We start from the raw sequence: 15411 nt of genomic DNA, 5'->3' as shown, positions 1-15411 counted from the left end.
ATTTTCGCATTTCTTCGTAGATTATAATTTTAATTCAAAGAATTATTTTCACCAGGGTTCCTGGTTTAATAAAATAATATATGTTAGTTTTTTTCATAAACCTCAGCTGTTGGGATAAGACGAGTTGAAAGTATACGGCAGATTCTATAAATCCCCCAAGATCGTAATCACAATCAGAAAATGAGAAGATCAGTTTTCGGACGTAGCTCCGAATTTTGCGAGGAACTTGACTTGTCTGCAATAAGTTTTCCTTGTGAGAGAGATGCGACATCTAGCGGTGGCTCAAAAATAGTATTTTATACTTTCTCATATATATTCGTAACCTTATCGAACTAAATTGAATTCTAAAATTGTCAATCATCACAAATTTCGTAAAAATTCGTACTCTTTTAATGAGAATTCATAGAATTTACAAAAAATTGTGCTTTTCAGCATTTCGAATTTCGAGCTCAGATTTTCGTAGATCGATGTAGTTTTGGTTTGTTTAATCGAAAGAAACTATTCCGTTCAACTACGGTGGTAGTTTCTCATAGTTTTTTGTTTTATTTTCTCGAAATGTATGCGGAACTATTTCTCATGTTTTCATTTGTTAATTTTCACAGATATTTATGAATAATCGTAGTTTTCTTTGAAAATACTGCAAAAAAACTATGATTTTCGATAACGTTTTACAATTTGCCTTTTTTCTAGTTTGTCATAGAAATCATCTTCACCAGCTCCACTGCTTATATAGTAAAAGTCTAAGGATAATACGACTTTATATTTAAAAATTAGTAATCAATGCGGAATAATGTAATGAAGAAAATATATTGCTTTTGTACGATCATCACGGTCACGGCACATTAAAATGAAGGCTGGTTTCGAAAAAACAGCGTATTAGCTCCTCAGTCTCTCCGTTTAATAAGCGGTCACTTTTGGATCTCCTACATGCGATTGTAAGAGTGCATCTGGAGATGCTGATGACTCGGAGTGTTCGCAGGGTTATCAGGCTGGTATCTTGTAATATAAAAAGGAAACGCACTGCAATTGCGAATTAGTCTTTCACCATGAGACAACCATTGCTGCTCGTCGCAAGTAAGTAAAAAAGCAAAGGCAAACCCGTTTTCTTCATCTGATGGTTTATATACACTCGTTTCTTTAACAAAAAACACCACACGAACATTTTTCGTCACGATTCTTTTCAAATGTTGCCTTAATGTTGATATGCACTCACGATGGAGTTTCACTATTTCCGACCACTGAACTCAGTGAAATTAAACATATTTTGGGTTTCTGTAGGTCTGCTTGCCTGTTTCGCATTGGCGAGGGCGCTACCAGGTTAGTACATGATGCAGTTACCTGTGGGTCTCGCAAACGCAACGGTGTAACGGGCTTACCGATCTTATTTTCTATTCACAGGTCTTTTTCCTCGAGACCAAGTCACAACGTACAAGTACTATGCGGATGTAAAAGCAGGAAATATTGAACCCGTTCCTTATGCTTCTCAATTCGTAATTGGCGGTGTCATGCATGTGACACCTCATCTCAGTGATCCGAGTCTGAAGAATGCCTTTCACATTACTCTCAATGTTACACACGGTGTTCGAAATGGCGAGATTCAACATTTCGAAAAAATTACGGATCATATGCTTCCTGTTCCCGATGTCGCCGAAGTGATCAACGATCCCTTTATCGTCATTTTTGATGACGACGGCAAGGTGGGTCAAGAATTCAGAGAAATAATTTTCAAACTTATTTTCATTATCTACTTCTGCGATCCTTGAAATTATTTGAAAATAACTGTGTTTTAATTCAAGGTGAAAGGCTTGATGGTGCATGAGCAGGAAGCTGGATGGTCTCGAAATATGAAGCAATCGATTGCTTCCATGCTTCAGTTGGACCTTTCCTCGATGCATCTTGAAATGCCCATAAAGTCGCATGGTTTTCTTACCAGAGAGGTAGGTAACAGTTGAGGGGAACATTCGTTCTCGATATAATGTTCTCTTTGGTTGTTACTACCAGAATTCCATATACGGCCAGTGTGCCGTTGCCTACGATGTCCATCGTACACTGGACCTTGAAGAGGGACACTTCACTGTGACAAAAATGATGAATCCATTGAATTGTGTGAAGTTTGATCAACATACCTTTAATTCCAAGGAGTCTACAGAGAGCTGTTTGATCGATGAAGAGGTAAGACGGAAATCATTACTACAGAGACTACGAGCACCGATATAGTTCGATCCGGAAAAATACTTCAATAAACGAAAAATTAAAACTGACATTTTATGCCGTGAATATTTGGTAAAACGTACCCAAAATAATTTTTATCTTCTCAGGATGCAATGTCTGCTGCTAGTCGAAGGGTCTTTCATATAAAACATACCGGAAAAGATCTTCTGATTAAGACGTTGGTTGCCCACGGAGTCCTTAATTATTTCCCATGGAAGGCTCAAACCGAAGCTCACTATATTCTTGCAAAGTAATTAAGGGTGTCATGAAATCACGAGTGACTTTATCTTCAGATGATATTTGTATATAAAGATGATTTTTTGGTATCACTTACAGCCAATCGATGGAATTGATGTCCTTGGTTCCATTCGAAAATAATTTGGTACCCAAGCTGAACGTGACAGGAATGGTATTGCTGAACGATATTGAGTTCAAAAGATCACACCATGGCTATGCTCTTCGTGCCGGTTTGGATCTTACCCACGGACGTCACGTCGTTAATCTTGATGATGTGGCTACGCAACTAATGAAGATGCTGGGGGAAGCTGTTGACTACATGACTGAAAATAATTTGGATATGACATCGCCGGAAATAAAACACGGGCAGACAATAAACCGCATTTTAAACACAATAAGTTACATGGATCTTGCGTCTCTCGAACATGTTTTCAACAATATTGCAGCAGATTCCTCTACTAAAGAAGACAAAGTTAGGTACGTACTCTCAATGAAATAGCATTTGACCTTTGTTTTTGCAAGTTGAGTACACCATTAATTTTCATAGGATATTACTAGAATAGTATATGGAATGCAGCAGCAATAAATGCAAGGTATTCTTTGGACGAAATAGTAGTAGTTATAAGATGAAGTTCAATTTTCAATGTTTCAACAGGACAGTATTCCTGCATATGATCGTTCATGCAGGAACTGATGCAACATGCTTACTTACGCGAAACTTGATACGAAAACACAAGGTCACACCTCAAATGGCCATTTTCATGTTGAGTAAACTACCGTACAATATTCGTGAGCCTACGGAAACGTTGTTGGTAGAAATGGAGAGTCTGATCACCCTGGCGGACCCTGGTGAAGCCTCGGACAAGTCATTGGGAATCCATAGGACTGGTATTCTCTGTTTCGCTACTATGATTTACCAGACTTACAAGCACGCAGAGAAGTACCATCGCAGCATGGATCCGGATCTTGTTAAGCGTTATGTCAAGCACTATTACGACCACGTGATAAGTAAGTATGGAGAAGCAAACGAATTCCAGTATTAAGAGGCTCAATAATAATTAAATAAATAAAAAATATTACAGGTGAGCCTACCTACGAAATGAAAATGGTCTATTTGCACGCCTTGAGAAATATTAGAATCGGTGGCGCACGGGAGGTTTTAGAACCAATCATTCGCGGTGATTTAATGATATCCGAGAGGCCTGACCATCTTAGATTTCATGCAATGATAGTCAATTTGGAGTCATCAGATGACGTTGAGTATATTCATAATCTCTATTGGCCAATTTTGACGAACACGAAATTACCTGTGGAGTTGAGGGTTTGTGCGTACACCATTCTGATCAAACAACCACCCCGTATGGAAAGGCTGATGAATCTTTACTGGTTCATGGTCTATGAAAAGAACGAGCATTTGTACAATTTTCACTACACGACTATGAAGAGTTTGTCAAATACAATGAGTCCTTGTATGGCACCTATGAAGGAAATGGCTCGTAAACTTTTACGATTCATTAGAGTAAGACCAGTCTCTGGCATACTTACCGGTTCTTGGACTGTTGACTTTGAGAACAGAAAGTTCGGTTTTGGGGAATCTTTCAACCTAATGATGACTGCTGACGAACATACTGGATATCCATCTTCTGCTGTAATTGAATATAAAACGCTTAACCATCGCAGGCCTGTGAGCCATCGAACGGTACGTATTGTCGAACTTTGAGTTTTGAAGATTCTTTTTTTGTCTCCAGCATGATAATGAATCATTTTTGTTGTGATCTAGTTGTGGCTCCGGGTTGAAGGTGTTGATGATGCGATTGCGAACATGATCTGGGGCAGTGCTATGGACAAACCGTTTATTCATATAGAAGAGATACACAATGTATTGAACATGGCAAACAAAGACATGCCGCAGAAGAAGCCAGTACACGTCGAAATAGCTGTAATGATTCAGGACCGTACTATATACACCTGTCACTTTGATGCTAAAGATTTAACGAACATGCAAAATACCATAAAAAGACTGATGTCTGAACCTAACGATTTATCATTTGCCAAAATGCACACCGAATTTGATGAACTATACGTTCAGCATGTGCCGAATGACCTTGGATTGCCAACTGTTTTTCACACTCAAATTCCCAGCGTGCAGATAATGAATGGAAAGGTTGAAATCGGTAATGTTACCGAATCACCGTTAAACGTGAAAATTGAATCTTCCATAAGACATTGGCGGCATGGATATTACTCAATGGAAGTCTACAATCCAATTATAGATACATGGCATGCAATTCGACGAGTATCGGCATTTGATACCAGTCTACCTATTGCAGTGAACATCGGCTATAACAAAGAATCCAAAAATATTAAAATAAGTTTGCCTAGACTGCCTCTTACAGAATATTCCGTCTCTGGAATACGGTCACATGCCAAGAACTACGTGATGGTGATTGGAGCTGAAGAAGGCGTGCTCGAGCGGCATTGTCCAATGTGTCACCCTGCCGAGCTGATTACCAGGGGTCTGAAGCATAAGAAAAACATAAGCCTAGTGAACGTTGACTCTAAAGATACAGGACTACATTTCAGCATGCACCAGTATGACTGCGAGCGAATTATTCGTCCAGGATCGAGATTTGATATGGTCTCTGAAATCTTTAGCAAGGAAAACAAAAACACAATGTGAGTTATATATTGCAATTTCACATTGGCCTTGGCACTTCCGAATCCAAACTTCAGTAACTATTCTATGTCCATTTAGGGATAATTCGCTGCTTCTGGGAGTTATGACTCTCCGAGAATACTATCTCTATGGACTCATTAATCCCGAGCTTGGAACTTGCGGGTATCTTGCTAAACTGGAACCGAGTATCGTCTACCCAACTTCTGTGGTAAGCACTTCATTGGGAATTACAGTCACTGTCTTGTGAAAACAAATCCAAAATTTCATCATCCCAAACGCAATTACCGAGTACTTACTTTCAGGTTGATATAAACATGCGCGTAAACGTTGAAGAAGCTACACAGAAAACGTTGAACTTATTCCCTGCGGTAAAGATGGATCTCCGTGGAACCCTAGAAGCTAAGACTGTGTCGACGAATGTTCCGTTATGTTCTTGGTCTATAAACGCTAACGCTGCTACCACGCAAGGGCACGTTAATAATCAGTTACGAATTCAAATGACAAGGACTATACCAGGACAAAAAGATCTCAAGGTATACGCAGTAATGTTTAAGTTTGGTGAGGATTTTTTGCCCATCCCTTATAAATCGGTACTCGCTAGTGCCGATACACGTTTCTGGTTTAAAGTGACAACGAGTGACATTACCTCGTACTTTTTGGATCTTGTCAAATATTCTGAAGCAGAGTAGTACTCTTGATATTGCGTGAAATTCGTAAACCAATTCACTTCGATTATATTTCATCGTTACTTACACTTTACGTACAGTACTTGAACCAATATTCATATTTGTATCATGTAACAATATCTTCATCAACGTTATTAAAGCCATATTGATCGTTAACGCAGGATATTATTTACACCTTGAAACAGTTTGCACTAACTATGCATTTTGCATCGGAATCAGAGTTTGTTGGACATTCAATTTAAAGGGTTTCCGATATTTTTTTAAACCAGACCAATCCAAATTTATTTATGTATATTCACTGAATATTCGAACCAATGATCTACCGATGTAAGTAACTACAATATAGAATGTTACAGATTTGCATCGATGGCCACAAAATTTATTCAGGATCAAATGTTGACTTCTTGGATCGAAATCTGACCATAAAACAAGAAACGATTGGTAAACTGACGATGAATATGGGGGAAACGGAGGATTCTGCGTCGACAGTGTGTGTCCGTGATGACGCATCGGTAATTATAAATATGAAGGGTGAGATGTCGAGCGAACAAATCGAAGCGCTGAAGGATGTAAGTATTAACGGAAAATGCCAGAAGGATATCGAAAATCCTGTTTACCTGTACGCCGAAAGTTTCATGATACCAAGGACACGCGGCTGTTTAGATGAAGCCATTCTCCACTCCTATCTCCGAAAATACTCGTACACCGTGCAATACAAGAATGTAAGCTGGGAGTTGAACTTAATATGCTTTTCGGTTTATCCACAGTATAGTTATATCGAAAAATGACATCCAAATTAATTACTTGTTTTACAGATACCTGAGCACCTTAAGAGCATGATTTACTGGATGGACGATGTGATCAACGTGAATCTGTGGCCGTACGCAACACAACATCCTGCCCATACAGAAGCTGGCATAATAAAGATAGCCGCGGAATTTCCTCTGGGTGACGAAGGTATGAATTTGGATGTACGCACTCCCATGCACGAAAAGAGGTACACCGCTGTTCCTGTAGGTGAAACTAGCAGGTGGATCGAGATGTTGGATAACACTCGTTTCTCCCAAGATTTCCTGGTCAGATTGCGAAACAATAATATCAGTAAGTTCAGTTTGTTGGTTTACACTCTTAATCGTGGTTAGTGATTCGCTCTAAACTTGGAATCCTCGTGTTTTTGTAGAATTCTGTACCATTTATCCTGAGGTTTTGATAAACACGGATGGAGGGATCATGCCCTTCGTCCTTCCTAGTAAATGGACTTTGCTCACTGGCGATTCTGAAAGACACATGTTTTCGGTGTTTGTCAAGCGAATTGAGCCTCTAAGAAAGATGGGTCTATTGATGAGTGTCGCCAATCATACAGTAGAAGTTATTCCTAGCGATACCATTCCTACCGTTACTGTTGATGGCGAGGTGATCGACCATGAAAATGGCCTTTCCGTTCTGGAAGGCGACGCTCATTATATTTTACGGTGAATATAAACGTCTAATGAAACTGACTGCAACTTTTGAGTGACACTCCGTTATCTAATTCTGACAATTTCAGGGTGATTTGGAGTCAAGATCGTTTGATCATTCAAACTAAACATAATGCATTCGACCTCGAATGGACTGAAAGATCTGTCGCTTTAGCTATGAGCACTGCATTGCAAGGAAGAGTGACGGGGCTCTGTGGCCATCTAGATGGTACACATGTGGATCGCATGACGAAAGTATACACATTTGAGAATTGAATGTTTCAGAATTTCTTCAGAGAAACATCGTAGTAAAGTAGATAATTTCAACACGAGTATCTACGTTAGCTATCTTTCTACCTATAATCAGATGAAATGTCAAACATGATGAATTATATCAACGATTGTAAACGTCGTATAACGACATACTTTCATACAATAATAAAAAGCTGTAATTTTTTCTGAGATGTTTTTTCTATGTGTAATTCCCTGATGAATTACATACAGTCTAAGACTGTGTTTTGTTATTTGAGTAGATGTTTTCCATCGCGATACTTCAAAGAATGTACGATAATAAAAGAAAAGAAAAGACTTCTTCAAATACTTTTTTTTTATGCAACTGACCATCTTAAGATATCTCGGCTATTTTAAAGTGACTTGTATCAGGTCGTTACGAAATAAACCAAGTATGCATGATACGTAAAATTTTAAGAACAAGGCGAGAAACATAATTAAACGATCGAACAAGCTTACCTGAAGTGAAATCCGATCGTGATTATGTAACAGCCTTGTTCGGCGAGATTACAGTCTACCCCGATTTGAAAAATAATTGAAAATACTTTTTCCCAACGCAATATCATTTCAGCGATTTTAACCGATTTGTCTAAAATGTATGAAATGCACCGGGCATAGGGGGAGGGGAAACAAATTACTGGAGAAAATTCGAATACGGCACTCATCATGGTTAATTTCACCGATGAAACCCCGAATTAATTGCACTGATTACACATGGTACTAAAGCAATTAAATTAAATGATAATCGCGACCTTAAGTCGCATGATGTTGAAATTGGTCAAACGAGATGAACTTTTTCCTAACAACAGCTATCTCGCAAATTTCATTACTTGCTAACCTATATAGTTGTGTTTATCAATCACGAAAGAAAAATAATCGGAGTTCGTAACGGGTGCGTAGATCTGTAATTTGTCCATGTATGATGAGTAACGTTTTATGTACGAGTGAAAATAGTTACGTAACAAAATTATTATCATGGTTACAAGATTTGATTATTATTACCACTTGGCGGACGATAAGTCATTCATATGTAGCATATCTACCACTTTTTGTGCTCCAACGGTCAACGGTTGACAAACAATCCAAAACTTGTGGAAAATCCTGATGTATTGAATGTTTCTTATTAAAATGACAGAAAATATTTCTAGTCTAGTTCGATAAATTTCAATGAAGGTATGTCCAATGGATCTATAATGTTTTGAAACCCAACGCAAAATTCAACAATTCTCTGATCTGAACTCCGACAAATAATTTGCTGAAAGTCTCATTTTCACCAATTGAAGAATATTCAGCAAGTTGTCGCGAGACTGATTAATCAACTACAAAATTCTGTTCCGTCGCTATTCGAATGAATGCATACGAAAATGTCTATGGTGGCTAAGAATCACACGTGTTGGAACTGCTAATTGGATACTCACACCCATCAACGGGAGATATGGTTGTATCGAATGCCGATGACTTGTAGAGATGTCATTAAGGTTATCGACAAATATGTCTCGCCAATCGCGAGTTGATGTGGATTCACGGCAAACTTTGCTGATTACTATATATAGAGTCGAATAGGAGGGTGAAAAATGTCAGTCCCTCATCATGGGGCACTTGCTGCAACTGGTCATTGGTAAGTAAGAAGATTATACTTCTTAATTATTAGCCTGTGTGAAATCTTCGTTAGAATAATTTGAGAATAACTTTGATCCTGAATGGTATTACTTGGGATTATAGAATTACCTTCAAAACACTTCATTATATAGAAATTTAAATGCGATGTAAGCTGGTTGATCTTGCATACTGTTTTACTGTTGGGGGACGCTTGCATAAAATTCCATCACCGATAACGTATTTTATGTTTTAGGGCTATTTACCTGCCTTAGCTTCACAAACGCGTTACCAGGTAAGCAATCAGATCTGCGAGAAGTATCTCGGCGCATTGCTTTCAATGACTAAATTAAGTTGTTGCAATATTTCGTTTTGAATAGCACTATTCCCGAAGGGCAAGATCACGACTTACAGGTACTATGCGGACGTCAAAGCGGGTACTTTTGAATCGACGCCCTTTGCTTCGCAATTCGCGATCGCTGGTTTTCTGCATGTGACACCTGAGGTTGGCGATAAGAGCCTGAAGAATGCCTTTTACATGAGTCTCAATGTTACTCATGGTATCCGAAATGGTGCCATAAGTCATTCCGACAAAATCGAAAATAATTTCCTCCCTCTTGCCGACATTGCTGGAGTTCTGAACGATCCCTTTATCGTTGTCTTCGACGACAATGGCAAGGTACATAAGAATTAAAGCTCTGGTCTCCCAAATTTGTACTTTCAAATGTCATCTTAAGGTGAAATTAAGACTTGAAATTATCCATTTTAACCATTAGTTTTGAAAGTCTTTAATCTTTTTAATCCTAGGTGAAAAATCTCTTGGTGAATGGGCATGAGGCCGGATGGTCTGTAAATATGAAAAAATCAATCGTTTCCATACTCCAGTTGGACGTATCGGCCATGAAACTTGAGACGCCCATTAAATCGCACCTTTTTGTAACTCGCGAGGTAGGTTATAACTATTACTCCCGTAATAATCTCCCAACGTATCTTCACGATTGAATACTTACTTTGTATTATCTTTACCAGAATACGGTGTATGGTGAGTGTTCCGTTACCTACAATCTCAAAGGAGCGAAAATGCTCGGAGAGAAGCATTTCACTGTAACAAAAAACATGGATCCCATGAGTTGTACGAAATTTGATCAAGACACCTTTGATTCTCAGGAATTTCAAGGTTGCCTTATTCCGGTAGAGGTAATAAAACGCTAGTTGGGTACCCAGGTGACAAATTCTACATTGACTTGTAAACCTACGGACGCGCAAGTATAATTTTGATTTTTTTGTTCTTTGTAGGAAGATGTGAATGCTGTTAGTCGAAGAGTCTTTCAGATTGAAAATAATGTCGATCACCTTCTTATTAAAACTGTGCACGCCCATGGAGTCTTGAACTATTTCCCATGGAGAACTGAATCTGAGGCTCATTACATTCTTGTTAAGTAAGAGATTTCGCTTTCTTGAATATTGTCACTTCGTGTTACTACTACGTGTAGCTATTTGTTCATTATACTTCCATTCTTTACAGTCAGACTATCGATCTTGAATCAGTAGAGTCACTGGACAGTATTTCCTTGGCTAAATTTGACATACAAACAGCAATAACTGTGAGTGACATAGCATTCGAAAAGTCACGAAGTACTTACGCCGTTGATGCCGGTATAGACCATACCTACGGACGTCATGTTGTCAATCTCGAGATTTTGGTGACAAAGTTGATAAAATTGCTTGAAGAAGCTGCTGACTATATGTTGAAAAATAATGTTGAAATAGTGTCACCCGAAGCGGAGCACGGTCAAAAAATGAACCACATTTTAGATGTGATAACTTTAATGGACGTCCCATCACTTGAAGAAGTTTTAAAAAATATCGCTGGTGGAGGTTTCGAGAGGAACGAGACTATTACGTAAGTGTTTTTAATGCAGTTGTTATTTTATCGAAAAATGACTGTCACAATAATTAATTTAATTTAGAAAGCTCTTTCTGCACGTGGTGCCTTACGCTGGGACTAATGCTACTACTTTATTCACTCGAAACAACATTCGTAATGGCAAAATCGAAGAAATGATTGCTCTTTCTATGCTGGGCAAGCTGGCAAACTACATCCGTTTCCCTACGGAGGAGTTGTTGGTCGAAATGGAAGACCTTATGAGTTTGGGATCTGAGGTACCATTGGACGTCCGTAAAGCTGGAATCCTCACCTTCGCAACTATGATTTACAAAACGCACAAGCATCAGAAATACTATCATACTCTAAATCCGGCACTGGTCAGCAAATATGTGAATCACTATTTCGATCATGTTATGAGTGAGTATCGTGTAAGTCTGATGTAATGAGTACTGCTTTAGGTTTGCAGTCCGATCATGTGCAGTCCCTCTGGTTTACTGAAACAAAGAGATAGGTTGAACCTGTTTAAATTAGGACACTGTATCAAAATTGCTTAACAGGTGAAACGTCGTTCGATATGAAGTTGGTCTACATTTATGGTATGAGGAATATTCAGATTGGCGACGTACACAAACTTTTAGAACCAATTGTACGCGGTGACTTGAAGGTCTCCAAGAAGCCGGAGTACATTCGTTTCCATGCAATTATGGTCTTCTGGAGGGCCCCTCTTGCGACAGAATACATCGATGAACTCTTTTGGCCCCTTATGGCCGATACCGAGTTAATGTTGAGCATCAGAATTTGGGCATATAATATTCTGCTTGAGAAATCACACCGAATAGACCGTTTGATGCAGCTGTATTGGTTCATGACCGAGGAGAAAAATGAACATTTATATAATCATTATTACACAACCATAAAGAGTTTAGCACATTCAGCCAATCCTTGTTTGATACCTGTAAAGGAAAAGGCAGCCCAGATCCTGCGCGTCATCACTTTACGAGAAAATTCTGACACTCTGACCGGTTTCAGCGAAATCGATTATGAAAATAAGAAGTTTGGATTTGGTGAGGCTGCCAAGGTTTTCATTGCTTACGGTGAAGAGAATGGCGCGCCTACTGCCGCCTTCATTGAGTATGATATAATAAAAAGACGCAAACCTATCAATGCTGTATCGGTAAGTGTCTACCAAATAATCAGCTTCGCAAAACCATGCTTGTCTGTTAGTTAAATTATGTGTAGATCAATATTCTTATAAATGCAGGTTTGGATTCGCGTAGAGGGTTTCGAATTTGATATTGTCAATGACATTATGGATAATGATTTAAAAGAACCGCATTTGCATACGGAAAAAATAGAAGCCCTGTTAAAAAGGGCCAGCCAAGACATGCCTCGTAATAAACCGATTCATATCGAAGTAATGGTCATGGTTCAGGGACGCACAGTATTAGTCCGATACTACGATGAAGATACGTTTTCAGGAAAACCAGAGTTAACGCATTTGATCAGAATGGCACAAGATATGAAACTTGGTTTGCAAGATATTACCTTTGATGAGCTTTATGCCATGCAGGTGCCGAATGATCTTGGCCTGCCAACTCTTTTTTACAACAAAGTTCCACACGTCATGGCATTACAAGGAAAAGTCACAGGATTCGAAGATTCTGCTCTGATTGCCATGAAAATAGAAGCTGTGCTACGGGACTGGCGCGATGGCTATTATTCCATGGAAGTCTACAATCCAATTATTGACGCTTGGCATGCTGTTCGACGAGTATCAGCCTTCGAGGTCAGTCTACCATTCGCGATGAGCATTGGGTTGAACTTGAAAACTGCAAGCCTGAAGCTAATTTTCCCCAGGCTGCCCTTAACCCAATATTCCGTTACTGGTGTGCGATTAGACATAAGAAATTACGTACTTGTTATGGATGCAGAACAAGGCATACTCCACCAGCATTGTCCAAGTTGTCACCCTATCGAGCTTGTTTCCAAGGGTTCAAGCTACCGAAAAAATACAACACTACTCAATTACGACTCGAAAGATACGGGACTGAGTTTCAGTGTTAACGAATATAATTGCGAGAGAGACGTCGCACCAGGCTATCAGTTTAAACTGTTGACAGACATGTTGGATGATTCCCAAGAAAATTTCAGGTAAGTTTCATTTGTCTTTCACACAATCTTAGTTTTTTCAATTACTAACATCATTACTACCTCTGATATTGCTTCAGGTACGATGATGGAATATTTGTCCTTGCCACACTACGAGAATACTACCTTTACACACTTAACTATCCCGAAAGGGGGATGTGTGGATACATTATGAAAGTGGAACCCAGCGCTGTTTATCCTACCTCCGAAGTTAGTAAATTATCTGACCAATCAAATTCAATTCCTTTTCCGAATCTTGATAAGATCGACGGTAGAGCGATCAATTTTTTCTGAAACATGTATAAAGGAGTACCTCTTTTAGTTCACAGTTAGCATGCACTTCGACCATGACATACCAATCTCGAAAAAGTTGAGCTTGTTCCCTGCTGAAAAGTATCGTTTTGATGCAACGTTTGAAACCACAGCAGCTATAACGAAAGCCCCTCGTCAGACGTGGACTGTAAAGGGCCAGTTCAGTTCGCCCGAAGGGCACGTCAACGATCATCTGCGACTCCACGTGACGAGAATTATACCGGGGCAAAAGAACCTCAAGGTATGCGCAGTATGACTATCTCGAGTTTTTTTTTTTTTTTTATTTTGATGACAACAAATTAATAATTTCAGATTTGCCTGGATAATTACAACAGCTATCCGACAACACAAATCGATCCTTTCGATCAGATTCAGTTCCCGAAGCAAAAGTCGTATACAAACTTGACGTTGTTCGTTGGAGAAACCGAGGACGATGCCTGTGTCGATGATGGGATATCAGTTATGATTACCGGAAAAGCTCAGCTCTCAGACGAACAAAGGGAAGGGTACAAAAATGCCAAGGACTATGGGTTATGCCAAAAAGATGTTGATAACCCTTCATATCTTTACGCTGAGACTTCGATAATTCCCAGAACACCAAATTGTTTGAGTGAAACAATTCAACGTACAACACTACGAAAATACATTTATTCGATCTCCTACGCGAATGTAAGTTGGAAGCTAATGTTGAAATTTAAATTAATGGTAAATTGTCATCACCATCAAGTTATCTATAATGTTTTCATTCTAGATTTCGGGTGAATTTTTGTCTGGGATGTATTTGTTCCTTGACTACCTGCGGCTCGATTCATTACAATACCTTACATACGACATCTCGCGTAAATCACTGCCAGGACATATAGAGGTTTCAATGGAATATTCTATGAACGACAAATTCCTCAATTTAACCATACTTAACCCAACATACGGAGAGATCTATACCGGTATTGAGGAAGATGACGATGAAGGTTGGACCTATCTGATGGAGAATACATTGTTTTCTTCGTCTTTCCTTGATGATATAAGAGAAAAAAACTTGAGTAAGTAAATATTAGATATACGTATAAATGATTGATGAATCGCACGTTATTTGAGAAACTTTTGATGCAATAACAACTGATCTCTAAAATTTTTCTTCTTTCTTACCAATAGAATTCTGTACTATTTATCCTGATGTTTTGCTGGATGCTGATGGTGGCGTCCACAAGATCGTCGTTCCTGGCGAATGGACTCTGCTAACCGGCGATCACGTAGATCATTTATTTGCTGTATTCGTCAAGTCTATCGAACCTAAAAAGCTTGGTATGATGATGAGCATCGCCAACCACACGATAGAAGCCATTCCTTCTTCCTCTGGTCCTAAAGTGATTGTTGATGGTCTGGTGATTGATCACGAAAACGGCGTAATCGTTCCTGAGGACGAGGACTATGTGCTGCGGTAAGTTACCAAGCGGTAAAACGAAATCTGGTAAACGAAACTCCATGGAAATCACCATGGCTCATTTGGTTATACGCGTATTCTCACAAGCGTATTCGTTATCGAAATTATAGGACCGCTTGGCACTACAACCGTTTGCTGATTGAGACAACCTATGCCGAATTCACTGTCGAATGGACCGGAATATCAGTTATGTTGATGATGGAAAAAGACCTTCAGGGAAAAGTGATGGGTCTCTGTGGACATTTGGATGGAAAGCATAAGTATCACATGGCAAAAGTGTACACCCTTGATGCCCAAAGTTAAATCGAAAAGTCGGAAAAAAATTCCCGCGAAAGTAGAGTTCTACAACCGAAAAATCACGCATTTCAACTGGATAAACGGATGTTTTAAATGTTTCCAGTAATTTATAGTTACACTTATATCTTATTCATAAGTAATGCGAATTTGGTATATATAACAATAGTTTT

The 15411-nt window shown here is 39.0% G+C and overlaps 2 protein-coding genes across 2 annotated transcripts; both read left to right on the top strand.

The window, feature by feature from the left end:
- Positions 1-975: 975 nt before the first annotated feature.
- Positions 976-7730, top strand: LOC124176921. Its single transcript, XM_046558807.1, has 16 exons — positions 976-1074; positions 1279-1317; positions 1399-1697; positions 1797-1937; positions 2002-2172; positions 2319-2461; positions 2548-2925; positions 3104-3456; positions 3531-4147; positions 4229-5124; positions 5204-5333; positions 5428-5658; positions 6168-6533; positions 6627-6912; positions 6992-7283; positions 7358-7730. The coding sequence occupies exons 1-16, from the start codon at positions 1047-1049 to the stop codon at positions 7542-7544; spliced, it is 4557 nt and encodes a 1518-aa protein (XP_046414763.1). The 5' UTR covers positions 976-1046; the 3' UTR covers positions 7545-7730.
- Positions 7731-9146: 1416 nt separating this feature from the next.
- On the top strand, positions 9147-15284 carry LOC124176922. Its single transcript, XM_046558808.1, has 16 exons — positions 9147-9177; positions 9412-9450; positions 9536-9834; positions 9963-10103; positions 10185-10352; positions 10452-10594; positions 10681-11058; positions 11126-11460; positions 11601-12217; positions 12305-13194; positions 13272-13401; positions 13514-13744; positions 13816-14172; positions 14255-14543; positions 14656-14941; positions 15055-15284. Exons 1-16 carry the CDS (start codon positions 9150-9152, stop codon positions 15245-15247), a joined length of 4524 nt encoding a protein of 1507 aa, XP_046414764.1. The 5' UTR covers positions 9147-9149; the 3' UTR covers positions 15248-15284.
- Positions 15285-15411: the final 127 nt, after the last annotated feature.

This window comes from Neodiprion fabricii, chromosome 2 (assembly GCF_021155785.1).
Source record: "Neodiprion fabricii isolate iyNeoFabr1 chromosome 2, iyNeoFabr1.1, whole genome shotgun sequence".
Lineage (NCBI taxonomy): Eukaryota > Metazoa > Arthropoda > Insecta > Hymenoptera > Diprionidae > Neodiprion > Neodiprion fabricii.
Note: the sequence above shows the minus strand (reverse complement) of the source record. Positions and strands in the feature narration are given on the sequence as shown.

Excerpts from the sequence above, each read along its gene's own strand:
- LOC124176922 (XM_046558808.1), top strand. The coding sequence starts at position 9,150 with ATGGGGCACTTGCTGCAACTGGTCATTG. Across the intron at positions 11,461-11,600 it reads CTATTTCGATCATGTTATGA|GTGAAACGTCGTTCGATATG; the intron begins GTGAGTATCGTG and ends ATTGCTTAACAG. Across the intron at positions 14,942-15,054 it reads GACGAGGACTATGTGCTGCG|GACCGCTTGGCACTACAACC; the intron begins GTAAGTTACCAA and ends TCGAAATTATAG.
- LOC124176921 (XM_046558807.1), top strand. The coding sequence starts at position 1,047 with ATGAGACAACCATTGCTGCTCGTCGCAA. Across the intron at positions 2,462-2,547 it reads GCTCACTATATTCTTGCAAA|CCAATCGATGGAATTGATGT; the intron begins GTAATTAAGGGT and ends TATCACTTACAG. Across the intron at positions 5,125-5,203 it reads AAGGAAAACAAAAACACAAT|GGATAATTCGCTGCTTCTGG; the intron begins GTGAGTTATATA and ends ATGTCCATTTAG.